This window comes from Lutra lutra, chromosome 11, assembly GCF_902655055.1.
Source record: "Lutra lutra chromosome 11, mLutLut1.2, whole genome shotgun sequence".
NCBI lineage: Eukaryota > Metazoa > Chordata > Mammalia > Carnivora > Mustelidae > Lutra > Lutra lutra.
This window is the reverse complement of record NC_062288.1, coordinates 106,900,504-106,927,204: the sequence shown is the minus strand read 5'-3', so window position 1 is coordinate 106,927,204 and position 26,701 is coordinate 106,900,504. Positions and strand designations below refer to the sequence as shown.

General features: G+C 43.6%; 2 protein-coding genes across 8 annotated transcripts in view; one reads left to right on the top strand and one right to left on the bottom strand.

The window, feature by feature from the left end:
- LMBR1 (limb development membrane protein 1) overlaps window positions 1-10,417 on the top strand; it is a 157,853-nt gene extending 147,436 nt beyond the window's left edge. For 5 of the 6 annotated variants that reach the window (XR_007121403.1, XM_047694410.1, XM_047694414.1 and 2 more), the window contains 2 exons: window positions 3,895-4,056; window positions 7,170-10,417. Coding sequence is in view for 5 of the 6 variants with exons in the window: in XM_047694410.1 (XP_047550366.1) it covers window positions 3,895-4,056; window positions 7,170-7,255 (248 nt within the window). In the remaining variant the exon portion in view is untranslated. The remainder of the gene's footprint in view (window positions 1-3,894; window positions 4,057-7,169) is intronic. The other variant, XM_047694411.1, reaches the window with a different exon arrangement.
- Window positions 10,418-21,536: 11,119 nt separating this feature from the next.
- Window positions 21,537-26,701, bottom strand: part of RNF32 (ring finger protein 32) — a 38,084-nt gene continuing 32,919 nt past the window's right edge. Inside the window, exons 7-8 of one of the 2 annotated variants that reach the window (XM_047695016.1) lie at window positions 23,167-23,334; window positions 21,537-22,439 (exon numbers count right to left, since the gene is read on the bottom strand). In XM_047695016.1, the coding sequence (XP_047550972.1) occupies window positions 22,188-22,439; window positions 23,167-23,334 (420 nt within the window). In that variant the 3' untranslated portion in view covers window positions 21,537-22,187. The remainder of the gene's footprint in view (window positions 22,440-23,166; window positions 23,335-26,701) is intronic. The other variant, XM_047695020.1, reaches the window with a different exon arrangement.

Below are 26,701 nucleotides of genomic sequence, written 5' to 3'. Positions count from 1 at the left end.
TCATGACCTGAGCTGAAATCAAAATCCAGATGCTTAACTGACTGAGCCACCCAGGTGCCCCAGTCTTCTTGTTTTGTCAGAGAACATTTAACTTACAAATTTATCTTGTATGACAAGATGTGTGTGTTCTTTTTGGTAATCTTCCATTAAAGCCGTGGATCATGTCAGCCATTTTTGTGAGATGCCAGCACATATGGTTTATTGATAAAGTTACTTTAATGATTGCTTCAGTGTGTCAAGCTCTATAAACTTTCAATTTCTTCTTGCTAGTAAGGAACAGGAATATATTTGCTAGAAATCAGAGTCAAGTCCGGGTGGTTAGTGAAGGTAAATTCTCGTGAATCATATTGTTGGAGGAGTAACCAGCTCTTTCCTGAAATAAGGTTTTGCACCTTGGCTCTTGTATAGGTATGAATAGAAAAAGATCTTTATTCAAGGAATTATGCATAAAGCATTTTCTACTGCATCATAGTGCATTTTATTCACAGATAATCCAGATAATACGGCCTATGCTTAGCCACTGCTTAACTAACTAGGCTTTTCACCTTGTGTATATTTTACTTATCTTTTAAAGAAATGACTTCAGGATGGCAGTGAGCATTCAGTATTTGACAAGGAGAGTTAAATAACAGCATTTGATAATTGAATTTTTTTAGTTAATAGTATTTTAAAATATGCTGCCTTAATACCCTTTTATATGCCTTCAGAAATAGAGATTTTGAGTATTATACATTTATACCATTAAGTGTTGTTAAAATTTTAAGTATTGTTACTTTTTCTTAAGTGTTGGTGCTTTTAACAAAAAAGTACATTTTACTGTTTATTGCTCTGACCTAAACCTCTCAGATGGAAGTTTAGGGAACTGATTGTTTCAAGTTTCTTGCTGTTCAGTCTTACAGAAGATTTTCATAATTGAAGACCTGCATGTGTTGTCCAAAGTGACCTTTTAATCAGACAATGTTCGTTAGATATTTAAATTCAATTTGAAAGAACAGCACCTTAGAACTAACCTAATACTTTGTTTAGTGCTTTGGTGCACTGTAGCAATAGGCCCCTGGGTTTCTGTCTGTGAGGTCAACTTGAGATGTCCTGGGGACCAGACATATAACGAGGAGACTACTCTCTGTCTTGGGTTTCATATGAAGTCTTGACCTTGACTTTCAGGATACCAAGTTGAATCCACTAAGAAGTCCTAGTGCAAGCGCTTCCCATTGTCCATAACATACCTTCCAATGTCCCTGTGCTAAGTGCACCCTTCTTCTCACTGCGCTCTGTGTGGAACTTCTGTCCCAGTGTGGTACTGGCCGGGTTCGGGCTGGGGGCTGAGTTACCAGTTAGTGTGGTCCAGTGCCCTCCAGAGTAGTTTGTCCCCAGCATTCACAGAGTAGGTCACTGGGCTATGTGAAGAAACCGTGAGAACTATTTACTTTTATTGTTCTTACTTTTTTAAAGGTCTGTCCTTTGGTATAATATACAAGCCAGTACATACATAGTTTTAAAATAATTAAATACACATATATTGGATATATGTGTTCTAATTTTGCTAATATGTGTGTATATGTGTGTTAATTATATGTGTGGTAATTTTGCTAATGGTGGTATATGATTAAAATGTCTTGAGACCAGGTAAGACTTTTCTGGAGCATCTAGACAAGGGTTTTTATTTAGTGATCCAGCAGTTTTCTCTAAAAATCAGCTTCATCATATGCAAGATTGTGTGTGTGTGTGTCTGTGTGTGTGTGTGCATCTCTGTGTTTTTCTCATGAAAAGATCTATGGCTCTCACCAGATTGTCAAAGGAGTCTTTGATCCTAAAGATCAAATAAACTACTTATCTGGAATCCTTGGGCTGAAATCACTGAAATTTGTTTTGGAAGGACTGTATCCGGTCTATAGATAACTTCCTAGGTTAAATTAAATGGTACTTTGTTTCAAAACTATAATGTGTAATTAGATCTGTATTCCTTTCCACAAAGTACATTTTTTTGTTGATTTTTTTTTGAAGATTTTATTTGTTTGAGAGATAGGATGGGGTGGGGGGCAGAGAGAGGCAGCCTCCCCACTGAGCAGGGAGCCTGATGTGCGGCTCATGGGGCTCGATCCCAGGACCCTGAGATCATGACCTGAGCCGAAGGCAGACGCTTCTCCGACTGAGCCACCCAGGTGCCCCAGACAAAGTGAAGTTTTATTAAGGCTTTTATTTGAGAGATTGCAGCCGTGCTTATTGTCATGACTTATGATTTGTGGTCTATGTGGCATACTCTCCTGGGGTCTGGGTCCCTTCACCTTCTTTAAAAAGATATTTTATTGTATGTTTTCATTAATCTTCTCTTTAAAATATTATGGTAATTATTGTCTCTCAAGTTCAAATACTGTGTAAATGTGGCCATAGAAGAATTACTTCTTAGGACTCGTGGGTGACTGAGTTGGTTAAGCCTCTGCCTTCAGCTCATGTCATGATCCCAGGGTCCTGGGATCGAGCCCCACATTGGGCTCCCTGCTCAGTAGGGGGCCTGCTTCTCCTGCTCGGTGCTCTCCCTCCTTGTGCTCTTTCTCTGACAAATAAAATCTTTGAAAAAATTAAGAAGGGACTACCTCTTGAAACCTCCTACTGTTGTGGTGCTTTTGGGTATGAAGGTTTTTCTGTTGTCTGTATGCACTGCTTTTGTGGAGTCTGGCCCTATGGGGCGATGGGATGCTTTGGTGGGAATGAGAGCTAAGTTCAAAAGTCAGCTGATAGAGTGAAATGAATTTGGGTTACTCTTGAAATCCTTAGACCACTCAAAAAATAAAGGCGTACAGGATTTTGTTTATACAGTCCTTTATGTTTAAAATTTTATATGGCCCCAAATAACTCCAGTTTCTTCCCTGAAGCTTGTCAGCAGTGTCGTCATCTGTCACGTGACTAACTACCTGAATGCCGTTTACTTATTTACCAGGAGTCAGAAGAGCCCTAGCATTCACGTATTCTTTCCAATAAATATTTGGCTTAGGGCACATTATACTAAATAGAATGACTATTTGAATTATTCTTTTGAATAAAAAGACTTTAAAAAATGTGTATAGGTGAATTTAAGTAATTTCAATGTATATATGAGAAAATTGCCTTTTCTAGATTTGCCATTTTACTCTACAAGCCTGTGGTGTCCAGCTCAGGTTAATAATGCTTATCCCCACTGCCCCCCACCCCACCAACCCAGAAAGGAATCACGCTAGTTGTTGATTCGTTTATGTAGTAACTATTAGACATGGACAAGCATTGCTCCGGGCATTAGGAGTATAGGGGTGAAAAAAACAAAGTCCCTTTTCTCATAGAACTTACATACTAGTGGGGAAAGTCGGCAAAAAATAAACCAGAAAGGAAAAGAAGTATTTCAAGTAGCATGTGTTACAAAGATATGTAATTAGGATAGACGACCATGGAGGGTCCAGCTGTTTTATGTGGAGGAAACAGGTGCCCTTTCTAAGGAGGTGATGTTTGACCTGGGTGCTGCACGAAAAGAGGGACCATGCAGCAGGGAGGTGGGAGCTAGAAGGGTGTGTCCAGTGTCGTCTCCTCCCTCAGGACCCTTGTTTCCTTTTTCAGTTGAGCACACTGTGTCCATTCTCTCCATGAGCGGCGCAGCAGGTCTCCTGTCGGTGTGAGTGGAGTGAGTGACAAGGAAGGGACAGTCACTCCAGCCTCATCACTTCCAAGAGACTGTGGCATATAGAGAGAGTAGGTTAGGACTGGCTGAGGTTGTTCCACAACATAACGATTACAAATTCTGACTGGGGTTCCAACTAACAAATGAGAAAGTACACGGAGTTTTATATGACTTGTACTTGATTGTGTAACGCATTTAAACATATTGTACCTGTTTTTATTAAGGGTTATTTTATTTATTTTTAACAGGAATCACTAGATTTGATCTACTTGGAGACTTTGGAAGGTTTAATTGGCTGGGAAATTTCTATATTGTATTATCCTACAATTTGCTTTTTGCTATTGTGACAACATTGTGTCTGGTCAGAAAATTCACCTCTGCTGTGCGAGAAGAACTTTTCAAGGCCCTAGGTAATCCTGAGGTTTATGGGTATTTTTCTCTCTTTCTACTAATTTTTAATTTTGTCATTTGAATTAATTTTAAATCTTCATCTGTTCATTTTTCCTACTATGTAAAACCATAGAGAGTCCATTTCGACCCACTAGTTACTGTTTATGCTCTCCTGTGAAATTACCTCATTAAGCCTCAGCTTCATCATCTGTAAAATGGTGACAGTATCTTCTCTCAAGGACTGTTTTGAATATTAACTGGAATGTTTCTTTTAAGGGCCTGAGCAGATTCCTGGCACATCATATAAGCTCAGTAAAATCAGCTTTTTTATTATGATGATGGTGGTCGAGGCGAGGCAAAGCTAACAACGGGCTAGAGACTTAGTTTTTGGTAATGATACCTCTTTCCATTTTTTACTTACAGATTTCTTTTGATTAGATGGACTTTCCAGGTATCAGGCTGATCCACAATTCTCCGCAGTAAGCCAGATAACTCAGGATGAAAATAATAATACTCTTGTCATTAATAGGAGGGGGGTTTTCATTATCCTGTATTCCATAAGTCGCATGCATTGCAATAGTCTTAAAAAAACTTTCAGTTTGGCTAAGATATAAAGGGTATAAATGTAACTTATGAATGAGCTTTTCATGCCCTCATCAACATTAGCACTAAACATTTTATATGTTTTTATTTTATTTTATATTTTTATTAGTTTTATTTTATATTGTAGGAATACCAGGGCAGTATAAACTATCTTGCTATATAAACCCTCTTGGGTTTGGAGTAATTTTAGAATAGAAGAAGGGAAAGGCAGTGATTTATTATAGAAAATCCTGACATTAGGTCATTTACCTAACGTGGCATCATTTGAACGCTTATACTTTGTGTTCCATTGTGGCTTTTAGCTATTGCAAAAGGCTATGTAGTGATTGATTCATTAAGGTCCAGATAACTTCAACCTTCTGAGCAACAAGAAAGCTTCGCACCACACCAAGTTCTTCCAACCCCTATGATTGAAGGGATGACCTTTGGGAAGGAAAAAAGATTTCACATTATCTCTTCATCCATATTTTACTAAATTCGGCCTGTGAGCAGATGGCTGGTACAGCAGTGCCTGCAGGTGGAAGTGACATCTCACTTCAGCCGAAGCAGCGGATACCTTATGGATTTTCAGGCCTCGCTTTCAGAGCGCTGGCCAGGTTAAAAGCTGCAGGGTGAGGCGGGAATCAGCAGCTCTCTGAGCCAAAGGTCTAAAGTTAGAACTTCCTTTTTAAGGCCACGGTAGCATCAGCGAGATGAGCTAGCTGTGTGTCGGATCACCCCCTCCCCCCGTCCCGGTCACCAACATGGATGGTTGTACATGAAGCGCAGGGAGTTTGGTTTTGAGTTAAGTATTCTGGATGTCTTCTTTTGAAGGAAGTCTTTATTAATATAGTGAAATTTCGGTCAACCTAAGGTGAGGTCCCATGTGTTGTGTCGGCTCTTTGACCATAACAGGCAGTAGAATTATCCAGACTTGTGTAAAACTAATAGATTTGCTTTTTTTGCCCAAGTGTTTTCTGTTACTCTTTGGAATGCTTGAGGGAAGAAATGCATTATACATAGAAAAAGATCCTCATTAAGTATATGTAATAGTGTGTGATCTGAGATCTTAAATCTGATTTCATTGGGAATCATAATTTGATTACAAAATTTAACCATCTCCCCCCGTCCCTTTGTTTTGTAGTCCTTTCTGCCGCTGCTGTGTCCGTTCATAAGGATAGTACCTGTCTCAGAGTATCTGTACACAGCAGCTAAAAACCTGATCGTGGGGGAGGGGATTGCTTCTGCAGAGAGAGACATCACAGTTTTGTTTTTTTTTTTTAAAGATGTGGACCCTGTGCTGCACCCAAGTTTTAGAAGTAATAATGGAAATAATCTATCCTCCAAGGGGATTTCTTTTCACTTCGGGCATTGATTACCCCACTGCTGCTCTCTCCACCGACTTCCTTTTCTAACAGACCCTGTTTAAAGGCGCTTCCCCACACCCTGCAGCCATGGGTTCCTGTTGTCACTCAGTGGTCTGGCCATTCCCGGTGCCAGAACTGTTGCTTGGATTGGATTGCTTTCTTTTTTCCTTCCCATTCATCCATCATAGACAGGGTCAGTTTTACCTTTTCTTTCATTAAGATATGCAGGTGGTAGAAACTTCAAAATTCAAAGTGCTGTGTTGACTTAAGAGCAGTATAAAATTGCTTAACAGCCAGGTAGACAGACTTCTGGAATCTTAGGGGAATCGAATCTTATCCAAGTGTGTTTTTGATGTGTCACAAAGGCTGAGCCTCATAAAAATATTTGCTCACCATCTTTTCCATAGATGAGCTGGTTATGTATTCTCAAACATCGCTGGTGCTTCATTTGATTAATAAGTGCTGAGAGCTTTGGTGCCACATAAACTCTTACATTTCCTTCTGCCTGTTTTCCCTGTTGCACAGTATTGTATATATCAGGCATATTATGTAAATGACTGATGGGTGATACAGAGGGAAACTAATGTAACTTTTAAAGATAGTGATAATTTTTTATTCTGTGAAGTATCTTTGAATGAAGCATTTATGTTCCATTTATGCTTTTGCCATTTCTTCTCCTTTTCTTTTTGCCATGTTCTCCATTGTTTCTCCTCTTAATTACATGCTTCATACTTTGGTGGGTCTTTCTGTATGTCTTCCTGTATGTATACTTGCTTGTGTGTATTTTAAAACAAAAGTGGGATCATACTTGTCTCGGGTTAGTTCCCCTGGGAAGCGCACTTCGGGACTGGGACAAGCTTGGAGGAGCAGGTGTATGAGAGGGTGCTCTTAGGATTGGTATGGAGGGCAGGAGGTGGAGAAGGAACTCCAGAGAGAAGAAACCAGAAGCTTCCTTGGGCCCCAGAGCCACACAGAGTTGAGGAGAAGGCATGGCTTCCTGGGAGACAACTGTCCTCTGCTTAGGCCCCCAGGGAGCCTCCAGCGAGGACAAGAGATCTTTCACCCTAAAGGTGTCTGGACAGCACATCACAGCTTTCTCAGTACTTGACACTCCTCCTTGTTAGCCCTCTGCCCACCTACGCCACAGTACATCATTTCTCACCATTTTCTTAATTTTTCTGCAGGGCTTCATAAGCTCCACTTATCAGATCCTTCAAGGGATTCAGAAACATCAAAGCCATCTGCAAACGGGCATCACAAAGCGCTGTGAGACACGCAGCAGCACTCCGCGAGCCAGGACCCGGGAGCCCCACACTCCCGACGTCCCCGCCGGTCCGAAATGACGCGCACTGACTGGGCTTCACATTCAGGGCCGGGGCCTGGCAGCACCGTTTCTTTCATAACCTCCTGAGAACTTGGCCGCCACAGGCCTCCTCCTTTAGCCGCGTGAAGGACCCCACAGTTTCCAGCCAGACGCGGCTCCGTAGGGCAGCACATTCTTCTGGGGACACATTCGCTTGCATCAGTTGATACAATCACCAATATGGGAATGTCAGAAAAGGCAGACTTGGGGGCTTTCTAAGAATTCAGTTCAATCCCATTATATATTTTATTCAGAATGGAGAAGGCATCATGAAAGGCATCCTTGGTATTTGGATGTGAAGTGAAGGCCTCCCAAAAAAAGCAGGTTTCCGGCGCCGTCGTTGCAGTGGGTGCATTGGAGCAGTAGTGCGCAAAGCTGTTGTTCACATCCTTAAAGAAAAAGACAAGCGTGTAGTTCTGGTTTATGTTTCAGAATGATACGATTGCACTTTGGGTCAAGGGAAAAATACGAAATTCTTTTGAAAACCTGATCCGCGATAGAACAGCATGGGAAACCTTCCACTGTACGGAGTGTGGTCAGCTACGTAGGAAGTATTCTGTGATCCTAGTTCTCTGACATCTTATGTGTGTAGAATTCAGTATTACCTCTCGTAACATAGTTGCCGGTGTCGAATACACTTGTAACTTAGATTTTGCCTTATAGGCTATATGTACACTCAATTTTTTTAAGCTTTTTTTCTAAAGTCTCTCAGTTCCTTGTTCTCCTGTGTCCATTATGAAACTACAAATGCTCTGTGGTAGAAACCCCTTCTGTCAACACATTCTTCAGGCCTGGGCTCCTTTTGTATATGCCAGTTTAAACCTCAGACTCACTAAAGTTACCAGTTTGACACCCAGGTGCACAGTATCAGCATTCATGATGTAAGAATAGTTTTTCAGTGTTTCATGATCTGATAATCATTCAGTTACTAAGTTGTAAATAATTCTGGGGGTGGCTTCTTGACATTAAGTCCACTGCATAAAAACTGTAAAATTGTACTCTGTGTTACCATCCATCCCCTAGGATAGAGTACTGGAAATCGTGCATGCAGAAATAAGAGGTGAGCCCCTTTGCACACACTTCGTAGTTACATAGTCTCTATAAATACCTATGTTCACCTGCACTATGTGTATGGCAACAGATTGTCTGTGTTCAGACAAAAGTAAAAGAACATTTTTCTCAAATTGTTGAGTTTAAAGGGGCTTTTTTTTTGGAGAAATTTATGAAAATCAGGCTGTATATACTTGACATAAAAAATTTCCACTTAGAGCCAAAATAATAAGAAAATTTTATCTGTGTAATCCTAAATTCCATTGTGTACACCTCTCCTTTATTTACACCTCTGCATTTCCTTCCGAGCTTCTCTGCTCATTAAAATACAGTCCAGTTTTAAAATAAAAGAACATTTTGTGATTCTAAACAACACTCCGTAAATTGGTGAATCTCTCCACATAGGATCTGCATACTGAGAAAATTAATAGAAGTTGGCCATTTCCTAATTTCAGTGGTAGTTACACCTATTTAAACATTAATTGCAGGCTATGGTTTTTCTGAAATTTGCTTGCAATCCATATTTTGAGCAAACTAGGTCAAGGGGAGAAGAAAAAGAAAGTTCTTTACATAAAAGAACCTCACTTGTAACTTACACTGGTTTCTGGGCACATCCATAGGAAGTTCTTGGGTATTTGTAAGATGTCTGAAAATTTCTGAGTAAAATATTAAACTTTTCAATGTCTGTATCAGTTCTTTGTTCATTTGAAAGTTTCTTTCCATTGGAAAACTTAGGCTCGGTTTGGATTAGTAAACAGTGGAATGTACTATAAATTCTTATAGCTGTTACCGGGGGCATCCTCACTGCTTTTGAGACAGGATACAGCTCACGTGGAGGGACGGTTGGAACCTTGGGTCCCAGACGCCTTCTGTGGGGACAAGTGCAGGTGATTACACACCGTTTGCTGCGTGAGTGCTACAGCGTGGGGTTCCGCAAAGAGTTTATTCCTGGTGACGTACGCAGGAGTCTTCCTCTTGAGTGAGAGACTTAGTCTGAACACAGATGCTTCCCTTGGACACACTGGAGGCTGCACGAGGCCACAACAGAAATGGGTGGCAGCACACTAAGGCCAAGCACTTGAAGTCTGGTAAGCACAGGAGCACTTCAAGCCTTTCATTCGTTGTAGTTGTGCTGGCGAAGGAGGAGGCAGGTGGCCTGTGCCCACGGTTAGGGCGGCCCCAGGGATGGCCCCGGTGTTCTCACTGGGTGCAGGGCATCTAGGTGACTGTGTGAAGTCAGACGCTCTGTTGACTCTTTCTCACCTTAGGATCCACTTGAAGGGGCCTTAGACACTGTAGTTAAACAGTTTCTGGAGGCGACTTACCAACTCTAAATGTTAATTGGTTCCGCAGTACTCATTTTGAAATTCTAAGTTTTATGGATGATAACATTTGTAATTTTTACTGACTTTTCCAAGATATTTCTTAGATTCAGTATTTACTTAGCTTTACATATATTCTTTATAAAAACAGACCTGCTCTAAGAGAAGAGGCTGTGTAAAAATTGCACATACATGCACACTCACACGTGCGCACACACACGCAGCTACTTCAGGCCACACCATGAGGCTGACTGATCACTGGATGAGAATGAAGTCTTCTGCATGGTTTGACTCTTGCATGTGATCGAGGAGTGCACCTTGCGCCCCCGTTCTCAGGGGCTTGGACATCAGCCTTGCCTTGCTGGAGCACAGTAGACCTGTGTGTGCGCCCATAACCACTTAAGCTGCCCGCAGGACAAGCTCACGTCCTTTGAAAACCCTGTGTGGTTTTCTTTGATAGCACAGTATTTAATGTATAAAGGCAGAGTTCTTAAAATAATTTTTTAAAAATAGGAGTATATATGCAGTACTGACTTAAAGACTGGTGTGTTGCTTTAAAAATAATGTTTAGATGCACTGGTATATTTTGTTTACAGAGTGTTTTGTTTACAAATCATCTGTTGGCCTTGTTTGTTTCTATGAGATACTTTTAGTGTGACTTTAAATGTCTTAGAAATTAAAATTTTACAAAAAGTGATTTCATGTTTTGGTTTAAAAGCATTCAAATGTGTTTTTACTTTTGTTTTAAATCTTAAATACCATTGTGGCTAAAACTTAAGGGTGTATGTACGTTACTTCCATGTCAATTTTATAAAGGGCAGTAATGGTTCTGGTGAGATGTTGGACTGAGGAAGAAATGAACGTTTTCTCTCTCTTTTTGTTGTGGAGTTCTTGGTAGATGAATTTCTTCCAACCATTTGCAGCTAAAACGTAGCATCAGCAATTGAAATCACGTAAGTCATGTAATTGTTTGAGTTTCTTAGATGTATTTGATTCTTCTAATCTTTTCCATAAAAGGACTGAGCCACGCCTTCTTGGTTGGGCCTGGCAGCTTAATCCAGAGCTCTCAGAAGAGTAAATGGCATCGGCATCTGGTGAATTCACTGACAGACAGAAGCCTTTGCAGCAACGGCTCTCCAGCTTTCTGACCACAGGAAGAAATACTTTTTGCATTGTAACACACACACACTTCTATACATGTAAACAAATATTTAACAAAATAGTACCTACTTTTACCGTATGTGACGAGTGCTGGCATTTTCTGTTCTATTTTTTAGAATACTAGACACAAACCGCACTAATACTAGTGAATGGTCAACTTTCTTTTGAAAAACATGATTCCCAGGATCTAGTTGAAAGATGAATGAACACAAAAACTTTTTTTGGCTTTTGAATATTAGGTAAAATTCATTATTGCAAATACTACTGAAGCCAAAGTATTATCTATGCATGTTACTTGTTGCACTGCAAAAAATGTAATTAAAGTCAATAGAAATTGCTGAAACTCCAAAAAATGGATTTTAAAATTTCAAAACAAGGTGTTTGATCCATATTTCTTGGAGGAGTAGAGCTGGGACCTAGTTTTGAAGAGAAGTTATTTAACTTCCTACTCTGTGTGGTTCGAATAGGTAAAAGTGTTTTCAAGTTCAAATGTGATCAAATAGGAAATTCAGACAAAACCCAGTTACTCTTGAATGTGATTCTGGTGTTACATTCTTCCTGAACATGCTGGAGAAGTCAAGGTCAGAAGCACAGGTTTTGAGAAAGTAGGGTGGCAGCCCCCGATGGGTATTATTCCTGAGGATCAGTGTGGGCAGGAAGACCTTCAGTGTCTGAGTGTGAGGAGGTAGAGGCTTAAATATGAATCTGAGGAAGGAAGTTTTGTCAGTTATTAAAAATCCTGAATGTTTTAATGTCTTCTCCCTTGAAAAGCTCTTACTGAAAGATAGGCTGCTGGCCGACAGTGGCCTCCAGGAACCCAGGACATGCTGTAGTACCGAGTGGCTGTAGCTGTTCTGTCACGCCGTGTAGCTGGTACTGCATACCGAATGGCCAGAAGTACTAACAAATAGTTTTTTACATAAATCTTAGCACATTGTTCTCTTACTGCTTTAGAAAGCAGCAGTGAAAACTTCTCTTTTTCTGTATTCTCAATACTTCACTTTTAGCCACCAAATGTACGTGGGGTTTTTCTGCACCAAACTATTCTCCCAGTTCTCTGCAGATAGCACATCAGTGTCCCTCAGTTTGGTTTAATTCTGACACTGTGTACGTGAAGTTAGTACAGACCCTGCAGGTTAAGGCCTCAGTCCCATAACACTGGTTCCCCACCCCCACTTCAGAGGCCAGTCCCAAGTCCAGGCTGACCCATGTGCTTTGACCAACTAGCTCTAGATCAGGGGTTGTCACCACATCCTCCGGTTTAGTGATGTGCTGGAGCAGCTCCCAGGACCCTGGGACCCGTTTTCCTTACGAGATGACCTGTTTACTACAGAGCCTGCACCTCGGGAATCCCAGATGGAGGAGACGCACAGAGCCAGGGATGGGGGTGCCCTCAGAGCTCCTGTGCTCTCTCCAGGTGCACCAGCGTCCCGGCACCCCCATGCTCTTACTGACCTGGAAGCTCTCTGAATCCCTTCAGTTAGGTGTTTCTGTTTTTGTTTTTATGGAAGGTTCACTATATACACATGATTGATTAAAGGGTTGGCCATTAGTGATTAGCTCGACCTCCAGCCCTTCCCCACTCCCCAGAGGTCAGAGGGGGGACCAGAAGTAGTTGGTTCCACTGGCCATCATTAGGGGCTTTCCAAAAGATAACCCATTAACATAAGCTCAGATGTGGTTGAAAGGGGCTTCCTACAAATATCAAAAGACACCTTGATCTTCTTATCACTTAGGAAATTCCACAGGTTTTAGCTCTGTGCCAGGAATAGGGAGGAAGACCAAATATATATTTCTTACAAATTACTTGGAGGGGTTCGGTTTGGAGCAGCGGCCTGCATCGGGCGACCCAGTACCACTATTTACGAGGTACTAAGGTCTTGGCTCAAAGACAATGCACATTTTCAAACTGCTTCCAGAAGTAACCCTGCCAGTCGGTATGTACTTCATGAACAGCGTGTGAAGTTGTGTTTCACTAACACTGGGTCTTGCCGGTCTTTGACGTTAGTGCCCACCTGAGAGGCAAATACTTGTTTCTCTTTGCATTTGTAACAGCTATTGGGAACTTAAATTTTATCAGCTATTTGTATTTCGACTTTTGTGAATTATCATTAAATACATTTAGCCTATTTTTCTGCTGGTATTTCTTAATATAGAGTTTTTATAAAAACTCTATATTATGGATTAAATTTTTGTCTTTCTGATGTATTTTTCCTGGTTGTTTTTTTTAACTTGTCCACATTGGGGTTTTTGTTTTTCTGTATGGAAATTTTAAATTCTGAAGTAGGCAAAATTTACAATTTCCTATAATTTTTTGGCATCATACTTAGACCTTCCCTACTCTCAGACTTCTAAAATATTTCCCAATATTTTCCTTATCTACTTGAAATATAATTCACATATTACAAAATTGACTCTTAAAGCACGTGATTCCTTGATGTGTAGTATATTCCTGGGGTTGTGCAACCGTCCTCACCACGTGATCCCACATTATTTTAATTACCCCAAACCTAACTACTTTTATGTCTGTTTTTTTTTTTTTTTTCATAATTCATCAACACTTGATCTGGACTTATTTTGTTGATAGGGGATGAGATAATGGCTGTGCAGAGATGTCAGTGGCCGCACAGCAACCGTTGGTGCCAGGCAGCCCAGCCCCTGTTTTATTCAGGGTGGCAGTGTGCCCAGCTTCCTGTGCAGGTAGGCGTAGACGTGGGGCTGGGATCTGACCTGGGTGTTCGTGCAGCCTATCCCGTGGGACCTCCGGAAAGATGACTTGAAAGCAGCCATTCAGCCAGAGCAAGCACCATCCCACCTCCCCCCGTTCCCTCCTGCTGACGGTGCCCTGCCTGGGACCGGATGGGACAGCGGGGACTCCCAAGAGCCACTTCGGATCGCGACTACCTGTGAAGACAGCTGGGAGAGTTTGGATGCCCCCTGAGTGCTCCGCCGCCCCGCCGCCCTGCCTGGCTTCTGTGGAGACGGCGACTCCTCGTGTGTCCAGACTGCCGCATTCAGGTCTGATAGGAGCGCCGGAACGCAATTCTAACCTGTCCTTGACTAGTTTTACTGTTTCCCCAAATGACAGGCCAGTGTGGCAGAACCATATATTAAACAGTGTGTGTGATTTGAATGCTGTTTCCATGAACTAAATGTCCATAAAAATTGAGCTTTTTTTCCTAAATTTTATGTTCCAAATCCTCTAATTAATGTATCTCATAAACTGATTTCGAAGAATGTTCTCCTCTGTTAATGTACGAAACAAACACTAATCTTGTGTTTTGAATTATTAATACTTAAATTTACTCTTCTGTAGTTTTCTGGTCAGTGATTCGTTCTTCTGTCTGGAAACCTCCAGTTAATATGGTGACTTTACCATATACACTTGAATTATAATTTGGAAGATGTATTCTTTTAGACACATTAGCACTTACGTTGGCAAAGAAAATTCGTATTCACAAAACATTCCAGAGACAGTTGACAAAATTTGAATAAAATGTGTACATTAGTTAACACTTCTGTACCATTGTCAATTCTGGCTTAGATAATTTTACTGCCGTGTGTTGACACGAGGGGAAGCTGGTGAAGGGTATATGGGAAGTCTATTTTTGCAACTGTTTAATCATTTGCAACAATTTAAAGTATTTAAAAATCCCAGAGATATTGTGTAAGAAAGAATTGTGCTGTAAAATAATTATACTTTGTTCAGAAACATGTACCTAAAAATTTTAACTCATCTGCAAGGTGCCCTCAGGATGGAAGCCGTGTACTTGGGGAGGGAGGAACGGAAACAAGTGTGTGGTGTCCAGGGCACAAATGTCTGTGGTCCCTGACGGGCCCATCTCAGCCCTGCAGACAAGGCCTAGTGAGGCTGCATCCAGAGACGATCGTGTCTTCACAAAGACCTCGCGCACCCAGTACAGGCTCGCACAGGCGTCCTTGGAAACTGTGCCGCAGCTGTTTCCTTGACAAGCTGTGTGTGTGTTTCCACACGCAGGCCCAAGAACCTTGCAATTTTTCAACAAAACTCATGGAAAATCTGCCAAGGCCAGTGCAGTCTTTGATCTCAGGTCTTTCCCTCTCTGAGCAGAAATAGGTCATAACTTAGGCTTATGAATTTAATATTACTGCTGATTATTGGGGCTGATAAAGGACTTTATTCCATAACACTATTGGGAGAGCCAGAGATAAAAATTTAAAATTCTTATACCATTTTAGAGAAGTTAGATGTGTGTCCACACCCCTGCAGAAAGCAAACATGGGTTTGGGTTCAGAACACACCACTCTCATATAGCGAATATTTTAAGCTGAAAGACTTCGAGGTTTACCCTTCTTCCTTTAAAGAGGTCCAAGACCCACCTGTGGGAGGCGGCCTCCCGGTACCCAGAGGAAAGGAGCACCCTCACCTCCAAGAATCCTAACAGGCCTTGCCGAGTTCCCCGATCTACACGCTTGCCTCACACTTCCCAACCTGTTGTGTTTCCCACAACTGCCTGCTCCTCATCAGATGGGGTGTAGTAGGTCTGTCTTTGGGTCTTCGTCTCTTTAGGAAGCCTCCTGCAGCAGGCGGAGCTGGTGCTGAACATCTCTGGGTGCTTTCCTCCCGCTGAGCAGGCTTTGTCGGGTTAATTTTTGGACCCAGCCAGGGATCCAAGAGGGTCAAGGAAGACTTTTCCTCCCCTCTGCTGTCTTTTAATACAGTTCGTATTTTCATCTTGACCCCAGGTGCATCCAGACAACTGCTCTTGCTCCCGGTCGTCGGCCACCGATGAGCTCTGCTCAACTCGAAGTTTCCACAGCGGCTGCTTCCCGACGTCTGGCAGTCACGTCCGCCGAGTCACTGTGCATTGCCTGAGTGCGTGGCTTTAGAAAACGAGGTTAAGAAATGGCACTCTTGGGGCGCCTGGGTGGCTCAGTGGGTTAAGCCGCTGCCTTCAGCTCAGGTCATGATCCCAGGGTCCTGGGATCGAGCCCCACATCGGGCTCTCTGCTCAGCGGGGAGCCTGCTTCCTCCTCTCTCTCTGCCTGCCTCTCTGCTTACTTGTGATTTCTCTCTGTCAAATAAATAAATAAAATCTAAAAAAAAAAAAAAAAAAGAAATGGCACTCTTCAGAGCCAGTTATGCTATGGGTGCTGTACTAGGGTGTCGTTGTGGTAATCGGTCTAAAAGAAAACTGCACGCCCGGGACGTCCTGGCTACAAAGTAGGGCATTGGTCTCCGCGGCTTCCCTCCCCGGTGTGTCTGTGTGATACGCGCGTGGCACACAGGCGGCAGGGGCGGCGCTCAGTTCAAAATGCGCGCTCTTGCCACTTCAGCATTTTAAAGATTTAGTCAGCATTCACGAATCACAAAAGTTCCGCAATACCACGGCTGTTTTAGCTATATTATAGCTGTAACCTCAGTGTCTTTTCTTAATTGAAATATCTTTGTCATATAACATTCTATTCGTTGCAGGTGCATAACATAATGAATATATATATATATACTCTCCACAGCTTTCAAATGTGCAGTACAGTACTGTTAACTGTTGTCCCATGCTGTACATGACATCAGCAGGACTTCCTTTATACCTGGAAGTTTGTACCTTTGACCACTTCCACCCGTGTCACCCACTCCTCATCCCCCACTGTAGGCAACCCCCAATCTGTGTTCTGTGTATCGATGAATCTGGTTTTTTTGTTGTTGTTTTTCAGAGTCCACATATAAGAAAGATCATACGGTATCTGTCTATGTCTGTCTGACTTCATTTAGTAGGATGCCTTTAGGGTCCGTCCACGTCCCAAAGGGCAGGATTTCCCTTTTTATAGCTGCAGTGTGTGTGCATGTATGTGCAGTGCATCTGGACACCACAGTTTTATCCGTCGATTGTTGGACACTCAGGCTGTTTCCATACTTTGACTATTGTGAATGCTGCGGCAGTGGACACGGGTGCTAATACCTTTTTGAATTAGTGTTTTCATTGTCTTTGGGTAAGTGTACAAAAGTGGAATTGCAAAGTCACATGGTAGGTCGACTTTAGTTTTCTGAGGAACCTCCACACTATTTTCCACAGGGTCTACACCAGTTTGCTTTCCCACCAGCAGCACATCTTTTCACATGCCTGTTGGCTGTCTGTGTGTCTTTGGGAAGATGTCTGCTCGGATAGAACCATTTTTAAATTGGACTGTTTGGTTTGCTGTGAGGTTGTATGAGTCCTTTATCTATTTGGATATTAATCCCTCAGCAGGTATGTGACATGCAAACATTTTGTCCCATTCAGTAGGTTGCCTTCTCATTTTGTTGCGGGGTTTTTTTTTGTTTTTTACTTTTTGGGTTTTTTTCGGTTTGGTTTTGGCTTTGGTTTTGTTTGCTGCGCAGAAGCTTCTGTGTGATGCGGTCCTGCTCGTTTGCTTTTGCTCTTGCTGCCTTTGCTGTTGGCGTCAAATCCAAAAAGTCATCACCAAGACTGATGTCGAAGAGCTTACCACTGTGTGTTCCTCTAGGAGTTTTATGGTTGCAGGTGTTAGGTTCAAGTATGTAATCCATTTTGAGTTGACTTGTGTGTGTGGTGAGACAGTGGCCCAGTTCCGGTCGTATGCATGCGGCTGTCTAGGTTCCCAGCAACGTTTGTTGAAGAGAATGTCCTTTCCCCATTGCATATTCTTGGCTCCTTTGTCATAAATTAATTGACCTTATATGTATGGGTTTGTTTCTGGGCTGTCTGTTTCACTGACCTGTTTGTATGCCAGTGCCGTATTGCTGTTGGTGTCAAAAGAGTAAGCGTTTTTAATTGGGAGGTATGCTTTTGAAGTATTAGAGAACCTGGCAACAGTAAGTCCCATATTCTGGAAACCTAGCAAAACAACTGCTTTCTCCGCTACCCGCTGCCTGCTTGCTTGCGGAAGGCCTTGAGCTCGCCTGGTTCGCTAGAATAACAGATCCGACCCACCCATTGTTTGTATTTTTGTTGACATTTTTTTTGCATATAGTTGACACAGAGTCACGTTAGTTTCGGGTACACAACGTTAGCTACCGGCTATCACCATCATATCATCGACTGTATTCCCTATGCTGTGTCATTCATTTAAGTGGAAATTCTGGCGCTGCTGGTGGCTCACCTCAGAGGGGTCCGGGCGGCTCCGTCCGCAGGCGCACTTCATGGGCTTCCCGCTTTTCCGGACAGTGGTTAACTGTTTTGCACATCTGTTGTCTATTCAGGTCTGTCCATTTACGTGCAGATTGTCTTGTATGGAAGAAGCAAACAGTCCTGGGACTTACTAGGAAGTAAATTTGAAACTTCAGCAATATGTGTCAAAATAGCACTAGAGATGATTTCCCATGAGACTCCGTGACGCGCACGGTCAGTGCGCCCTTACACGCGTTCCAGACGGGCCGGCCAGATGCTCTACAGGGAGCGTCAGCAGACTGCACCAGAGTGAGCGTCACAGAAGCCACTGTGGTTGGCAGTGCTGTGGCCAGCATACGGAGGGACATTTTACAAAATCTGTCCCATGAAACTCACCACTGCATATCTGAAGGGACGCGTAAGTGGGCACCATTTTATTGTGTCATTTAATTTTGTCTTTATGGTAAAAGTCATGTCTGAGGACGAGCAGTGGTTGCCCATGAGGTGAGAATATGTACCTGTGAACGGTGGGCTCCCCCGCGGTCAGGTCTGGACCCCCGTGGTGCTAAGGTGCAGCCTGGAAGCCTGGCCTCCACGAGCACTCACACAGATCCGAAGGGGCAGCAGCAGGAGGATGTCAGCTCACTAACTCCTCACAGCTGATTCTCTTGAAATGCCATCTGTAGGTGGCTCCTCCAAGGCCTTCCCAATTACCAATTCAAAGAACAGAAGAAAGCAGACACTTACTTAAAAAAAAAAAAAAAAAAAAAAAAAAGAGTAGTCATTCTTTCCTGAACACTTGCCTTATTTTTTACTCATGGACATGATGCAAGTGTAACAGACATGAGTGTCCTTTTGGGTCCACCACTAGGGAGCTCAGAACCGAGCGGGCATTGCTCCTAAAGCAAGTGCACGTGGGTGTTTGTGACGTGTAGCTCGGCCTCCTTCCTTCCCCTTTTCGTTTGCACTCTTGTTGCTTTCTCTTCTTTGGTTCCGCCTGAGTTTGTGCTTTCTTGTACTCATCAGAACTCTTTGGTTGCAGGTGCCAGAAACCAAATTCACAAAGCTCAGGGAACGTACCTGGATCTAACTCACAGTTTGGAGCCAAGCCCAGCTGAGCCCACTGCAGGCCACCAGCCCATGTCCAGCAAACGGGAGGCAGGTGCTTGTCGCAGCAAGCGCTGTTCCAGCGACAGGACTCATAAACCCTATTCCCTGTCCTAGGAGTTTACTCATCAGCATGGTGATAAGCCGAGTACCCAACCACAGCAATGTGAACATGATTACGATGATGGATTTCAGTAGAATCACAGAATTTTCCTTTCTCACGTCCTCCACTGATGCCCCACTTCTTGGGGCCCCAACTTTTTCTTGGTCAGTGACCTAGTTTTTATACAAGAGACCTGAGGCTGTGCTATAATCGTACAGAAGTATGCATGGGTTTTGTGACTTGACCTGAAAATGTGTCATCATCGTCAAACTGCCCAGAGAAGCAGCTACTCCATCGAAGTCCTTGTTTATTATCCTGTGGTCAAGAGTTGGGTCTCCCCAAGCCTTTGATGGGAATGCCATTCCAGAAGGTTTTTTAAAGATTTTATTTATATATTTGACAGACAGAGATCACAAGCAGGCAGAGAGGCAGGTAGAGAGAGAGGAGGAAGCAGGCTCCCCGCTGAGCAGAGAGCCTGATGCGGGGCTCGATCCCAGGACCCTGAGATCATGACCCGAGCTGAAGGCAGCGGCTTAACCCACTGAGCCACCCAGGCGCCCCCAGAAGGTTTTTTAATAAGAAAGTGATCTGATTTGACATTGATTGTCACAGCTGCCCGAGACTCATCCCTGAGCACTCACGAGATTTTCACTGCCCTCATCCCCAGTAAGGACCAATTCCAGATGCCATCCCCACTGATTTCCCTGACTTTGCTGCCTACAACTCACTAATTCTATGTCGAGTAAAGTACTCGGTTGTGTAGAGTAGAAATGGATTCTGCCCACATACACAGGAAAAAGTTTACTGGAAGGATATGGAGCAGCACAGAGGTCAGTGGGAAAGCTCGAGAAATGGGGTCAGAAGGTAGGCAGGTCTGCAGGGAGTCTGGGCAGCAAGACCCAGGTCATCATCCCCAGGAACATGTTGGGATGTGGCCACACGCAGTCCTCAGTGACTCTGTCACTCAATGACCCATGCAAACGTGGACTCTCCCTCCAGCTTCCAAGATTGGGGCCGTGGAATCAGACGGCCCTGGCATTGGTCCCATGGCTCTGTTCTCCTGTTGGGGCACAGAGAGAGAGAGATGCGTCTGCCTCATTGGCCTTCTGAACGGACGCCTGAGGCCTGTGCGCAGCTTCCGTCTGCTGTCTCAGGGTAGAAGTGCTTATTCCTTGTTCAGAGCAGTCTCTGAGTTACGGCTGTCCCGCACGCCTACGCTCACCACCCCTCCACAGTCCCGCTTCCCACGGTCCGGGGCAGACGATTCTCCTGCTGGGTCATCAGAAGACCGGTAGTGACCTGATGCTGTGTCCCGGGGCCGACATCGTTCGCCGCACTCAGTCTTGCCGTGCGGGCATTTTACCCTCCGGCTTCAACATCACCAGAAGGGTGAGTACAGCGTAGTAAGGTATTTTGAGAGAGAGACCACGTTCCCGTGACTTTTATTAGAGTATGTTCTGTTTATTACTATTGTGAACTTCTTACTGCAGCCTAATTTATGAATTAAATTGTGTGTATGTGTAGGAGAAAATGTAGTTGAAAAATAAGGTTTGGTCCCCATATGCCATTTCCTGGATCCATGGGGGGTGTCTTGGAACACATCTCCTATGGATGAGGGGATGACTGTAACAAATTTTGAACAAATTTTTCTTGTCTAAATTTTGCAATGGGATACTCCATCATTTAAAAAATGTTTGAGCACAGCCCAATATATGTGTATTTATTCATAAGTGATATGTTTGTATACAGCTTTTTAGAAATAAAACATACCAGAGTAGCATTTTAAAAGGATGAGATTAAAAACATAGGAACACATATTTTATTTCTTTCCATAAGACACCAGGATTGTCCTACACCCTTGACATGTACATACCTGGGCTTGGTGACCTGCGTCTTTTTCGCCCTGTGTTCTCACGCCCTGTCTCTGTCCCGTAGTTAGCTGTGGCTGCGGGGTTGTGCGCCTGTTTGCCCGCATGTGGGCCATGAAACATCTTGGCCTGCTCTTCCCCAGCGACAAGAACATCCACAGACTCAGGAGGAGCCTGGGAGCCAGAGGCCACGTGGAGCAGCCCCTCAGCCCCTGAGCCCTCACCCCACCCTTTCTGTGGGGTTCAGAAAGAACAGGGTTCTCTGTAAGCCACTGAAATGGGGGCCTTACCTGCGACGGCAGCCAGGCACCTGATCTGTACGACTGTACTTGTTATCATAAACAACCAAGCCCCCAGGAAGAGTACACCAGGGTCAGATGCTTCTGAGCAAAGCAGTTTCATGGATTTCTTCTTCCTGTACAAGCTGCAGTAGTGTGGCTCCAAGTCATGAAAATGTGATTTACCAGCTTCTGCTGATGAATACCACTGAATATTTTATTTTTATACTTTGGGTTTACATATTTGAAATGCTGAAATATAATGGTAAGTTATCACATGGAAATAAAGCAATTACTACAAAACAAATAACTAGGAACGGCAGGGGGCCGAACACAACTGGAAGAGTGTTTTTAGTTACCAGCTTGTTGGTCAGACACTAGCTCGATCTAAGTAACCATGTGTACCCTGGTGAGCCTGGGACCAGCGTGCCATGACCATCCTGGCAGGGCTACCTGCTGCCAGTCAGAACCATGTGGAAACAGAGCCACTTAATCAGACGACTGTGAGAGCAGGGGAGTGATTGCACTGTTTGGAGTGGTCCAAACCGATCAACTAGAAGCATAGTGAGTCACTAAATGATAGAAACTCTGAACCTCAAGTTTTTACCCATTCCTCACTTATTTCAACTGACTAAACTCATCAATTTGAAATTTTTATAAACTAAAGACTAAAATTGGGTATGCTGTCAGCTTTTAAAATATACATAGGGTCCCTATGTACAACTACGAAGAGTCTATTTCATTAGAGAGCAGATTACACTGTAGTACTTCACCCCAAACTCATACAGTTTTTACAAAATTGAGGTAAATCCCTCTCCCCCAGTGCTGCCCAGGAACTGTGAATTCAACATTCAAGAATTTTCTTCTGATAGCCAGAGCGGCAGAGGGGACAAACGTGGAAAGGAGAACTGTCCCCCAAGGAGAACTCCTCCAGAGCAAGGAGACACGTGTGGTGGAACACATGTGAGCAGGACAGGAGGACTGTCTCCCGGGAAGACTGGCTGCAGCATGTCTCGCATGGGTCCTGGTGACCGTCAGCGCTGGCTGGGAGCGGGGTGAGGCAGATGGGACACTCATAGGACTCCCGGTGCAGAGCCTGCAACACAGGAGAGCACATGAGTTGTTGTGCAGGTCGTAGCTCTGTCGTAATGGGGAACTTCCTAAATTTAAGTGAGAACTGTGTACCAAGAGACACGGACTTCTAGAAACAAAGTCTCATCCCATGTTACGATGGCACCAATTATACGTGCACTGTTAGTCTTGTTACAATGGCACCAGTTATACGTGCACTGTCAGTCTCGCAGAAGATGGGAAGGGAGAGTAACCTGCTTGTGATTAGCAGTTTTAAAACAAAAGTACTGTATAAGATGCTGGACATTAATGGTATAGATCTCCTTTTAGTTAAGCAACAAAAAGTGGTCTTTTTCAAAATTCTTGACCCTATACAGCTTCCAAACTTCTTTATAAATTTTCATATTTTAATGATTTTCTAAGTAAGTTTTTCCTCTGTTGAATTCTGAGTCTCCCTTTCTCCCAGGGCTACTACAGATGTCAGAGGAGGGCAGCCTAGGGCTTGAAGGAAAACAAGGAAGCTAAGACGTGGGGCAGTCTTCCCTTTGGTGTTTTCATTATTCACAAAAAGGCGTCATCAAAGCAGTTTCCAATGGAAGGGCCTTGACCTCACCCCAGACTGGACGGCAAACGCTCAGGGTACAGGCACAGCCGGGGCAGAAAGCTCGGCACCACAGGCCCCAAGTCTTCCCTCTAATGTCACCCAGACTCCTGGGGGGCTCTGCTGCTTCCAGTTAGTGACCCATGCCTACCTGGATCTGGATCTTTTCCCAGTCTTCGTCTGTGAGCTCGTGGCCGCACCTGTCCTCCAGCTGCTGAAGAACACTTCGGTTTATGGCCAGGCAGTGGTCGATTTCCCGGAAGAGATCCTCTATGTTTGTGCTGTAGGAGCACAGTAGGCGGTGACTGATCTCTGTGAACTGGAAAGGACATGGGAGGCAGTGCACTAACAGGCCCAGAGGGGGACCTCTACCTGTAGGTGCAAAGGAAGCGCCTTCTTGGGTCCTGACCACCTTTTTTACTAACTTTCCTCAGGTCTCTACCTTGGAATAAGACTTTTTGGGGAAACAGACATATGGATATTTACCTAATAAAGCCATGTCCAGATAGCTGATAGAAAGAGATTCAGACATGCCCACCTGGTTTAAGTCTTGGTGGTTGTTAACAAGGAATACATTGTAATCAAAAGTTGAGAGCTAATAAAAGGGAAAAGGAAGGGTGCCTGGGTGGCTCAGTGGGTTAAAGCCTCTGCCTTCGGCTCAGGTCATGGTCTCAGGGTCCTGGGATCGAGCCCCGCATCGGGCTGTCTGCTCAGCAGGGAGCCTGCTTCCCCCTCTCTCTCTCTGCCTGCCTCTCTGCCTCCTTGTGATCTCTGTCAAATAAATAAAATTTAAAAAAAAAGGGGGGAGGGAAAAGTGGAGAGGAGAAAGGAATTAGAACTGCACAAAATTCATCCCATTACCACCCTGCTCTGGGAGCATCTTTTTTTTTTTTTTAAGATTTCATTTATTTATTTGACACAGAAAGAGAGAGATCACAAGAAGGTAGAGAGGCAGGCAGAGGGAGAGGGAGAAGCAGACTCCCCACTGAGCAGGGAGCCCGATGCGGGACTTGATCCCAGGACCCTGAGATCATGACCTGAGCCGAAGGCAGAGGCTTTAACCCACTGAACCCCCCAGGCACCCTGGCAGCATCTATTCTAATCTGTAAGCAGGGCGCTCACTGCGTGTGACCATGGTACCCTGCTTGCCTGGCCGTTGGAACCAGCGCTCTTCCCGTCCCTTTGCTGGCCAGCTGTCTTCCCAATGTGGTTGCAGATTATGAACGATCATCTTCGCGTGACCATTTAAAAAAAAAAAAGATTATCCCCTTCTTCGAAACTAGTTTATTCATTCTGTTTTTCTCACCAAACCCTAAAATAATAATTTGAAAACTCCCATTGCCCAAGGACCTTAAAAACCTCCTTATGGGAGGTAATTGATTTATGGATAATTGTAATTATCTAATTGCCCCTTGCTACAGAACAGATCTTTAGGATTTATTTTACATTGTTTCCCTTGCCAGTCTACCACAATGGAGGCAGCATATTACTTTTATCTCAAATTTTAAAGAAGTTCGCCTTGAAAGCACTGTCCTTAAATAGAGTTCTCTAACTCACCCCTGCTCGGTTAATAAAGTACTACATTTTTGATACAAAAGGATTTAGAAAAACACAGTGATCTTAGGCAAACGATTTAGCAGGTTGTGGGATGGTTGTCGTCACCTCCTGACGACAAGCAGCGGGAATCGCCAGGGTGAGGCAAGATTTGTACAGACCCTCCTGCTACAGCGCATGGACTGGTGGGAGAATTCGCTGGCGTCTGATTAGTAAAATGGAACGTGCCTCCATCCTGTAGAAGCCACAGGTGCTAACTGCAAAGTAGTTTAACGTGATATCCTTCACTCTCTATTCCTCCCCCAGACTGTTTTGGTCTGTGTTCTGATTTGGAAATATTTACTGTGTGATTCTCCCTGGCTTTCCCACCACTTCTTTTCAGAAAGGGAACAGTTCTACAATTATTGGCTTGTTAGAAATTTAACATGTCTAAATCTTTAGTAGGGGTTTGATTAAGACAGTTATTGTTTTGTTAGTGTCTTGGTTACAGTAATACAGGTTTTGGATGGTTTGTCCATCTTGCCATAAGTCCTGTGTGAGTTCCCAGGAACAAACATGTTGGGAACAATGCCTAGATAGAAAAGTGATTTTGTGATTACAAAGGGCTTCAAGAGTCCAGAAGTCATTCTCCTTTGCTAGGCTTGGAAGGAAGAATAGTTTCATGGTTTTCAGTTAGGTTGTAAAGATCTGGATTACCAGACAAAGGGCAATCTTAGTTGAGAAAATCTTGAGAAAAGACTGGAAACAGCTAGGGCGTTGGGTGGGGTCAGAGTGAATGGCTTTTATTAAAGAGTTTTGGGGAAGAACGCTCATGCACTGCTGGTGGGGATGTAGACTGGGACAGCCATTGTGGAAAACAGTATAGAGATTTCTCAAAAAATTGGAACTACCATATGATCTAATAGTTCAGTACCAGATATTTGCCCAGAAAACCCTAATTTGAAAAGATATATGTATTGTTTATGTTTATTATAGCATTGTTTATAATAGCCAAGATATGGAAACAAGCAACGTGTCCATCCATAGATAAATGGATAAGATGTGGTATACACACACACACACACACACACACACACACACAGAGGAATATTAGACAACCATAAAAATGATGAGATTGTGTGATTTGTGACAACAGAGATGGACCTAGAGGGTATTATCCTCAGTGCATTAAGTCAGTCAGAGCAAGGCAAATACCACATGACCTCACGCATATGTGGAATCTAAAAAACAAGAACGAAAAGCAGACACAGACCTGTAAATACAGAGAACACACCGACGGCTGCCCGAGGGAAAGGGGTTGGAGGGATGGGCACGGTGGGTGAAAGGTGGGACGTCTAGTTACGGACGGACGTGTCACAGATGAAAGGCACAGCAGAGGGAGTACGGTCAGGGGTGGTGTGACAGGGCCATGTGGGGACAGATGGGAGCTACACCTGTGGTGAGCACAGCACTCTGGATAGACTTGGAAGTCACTGTGTTGCACACCTGAAATAAATGTAACATCAGGTGTCAACTATATTCAAATGGAAAAAGGGTTTTGGGGGTGGACTGCATTATTTTTCTTTATCTTCTCAAAATAGTGTGATACACTTAGAAAAACTCCCTTTAAGCTTCATTGTTTTCAGAACTTTCTAAAATGTAAGAGCTAGCTACTCTAGATCGTCCCTCTGCAAAAGAAGTGTAACATGAACCACATCTGTAATCCTAAAACTTGTAGAAGCCACATTTAAAAACATTTTTTAAGGTGAAATTAATTTTCAAGTTTTACTTAACCCAGCATATCCAAAATATTATTTCAAAATATGTCAATTGAATAAACTATGAATGAGGTATTTTATTATTTTTTTCCTGGTAAGTCCTTGAGATCCTGTGTATCTCTAGCCTGTTTCGACTCGGACTGGCCTCACTTCAAGGACTCGAGAGGCGCACACGGCATGCGGCTGGAGGCTCCCGCGGACAGTGCTACACAGAGCTGGGTTGTTGGAGTGACATAGTGCCCGAGGCCCAGGGACGTCGCTCGGCCAGGGCCACACTGGGGGGCTCCTTTTTGAACACGTAAATAGCTATGGAATCTTCTTCTCCAAGGGCGTGCTGGCTGTCACCCTCTTGCTCTCTTGCTGTTCCTTCCCCAG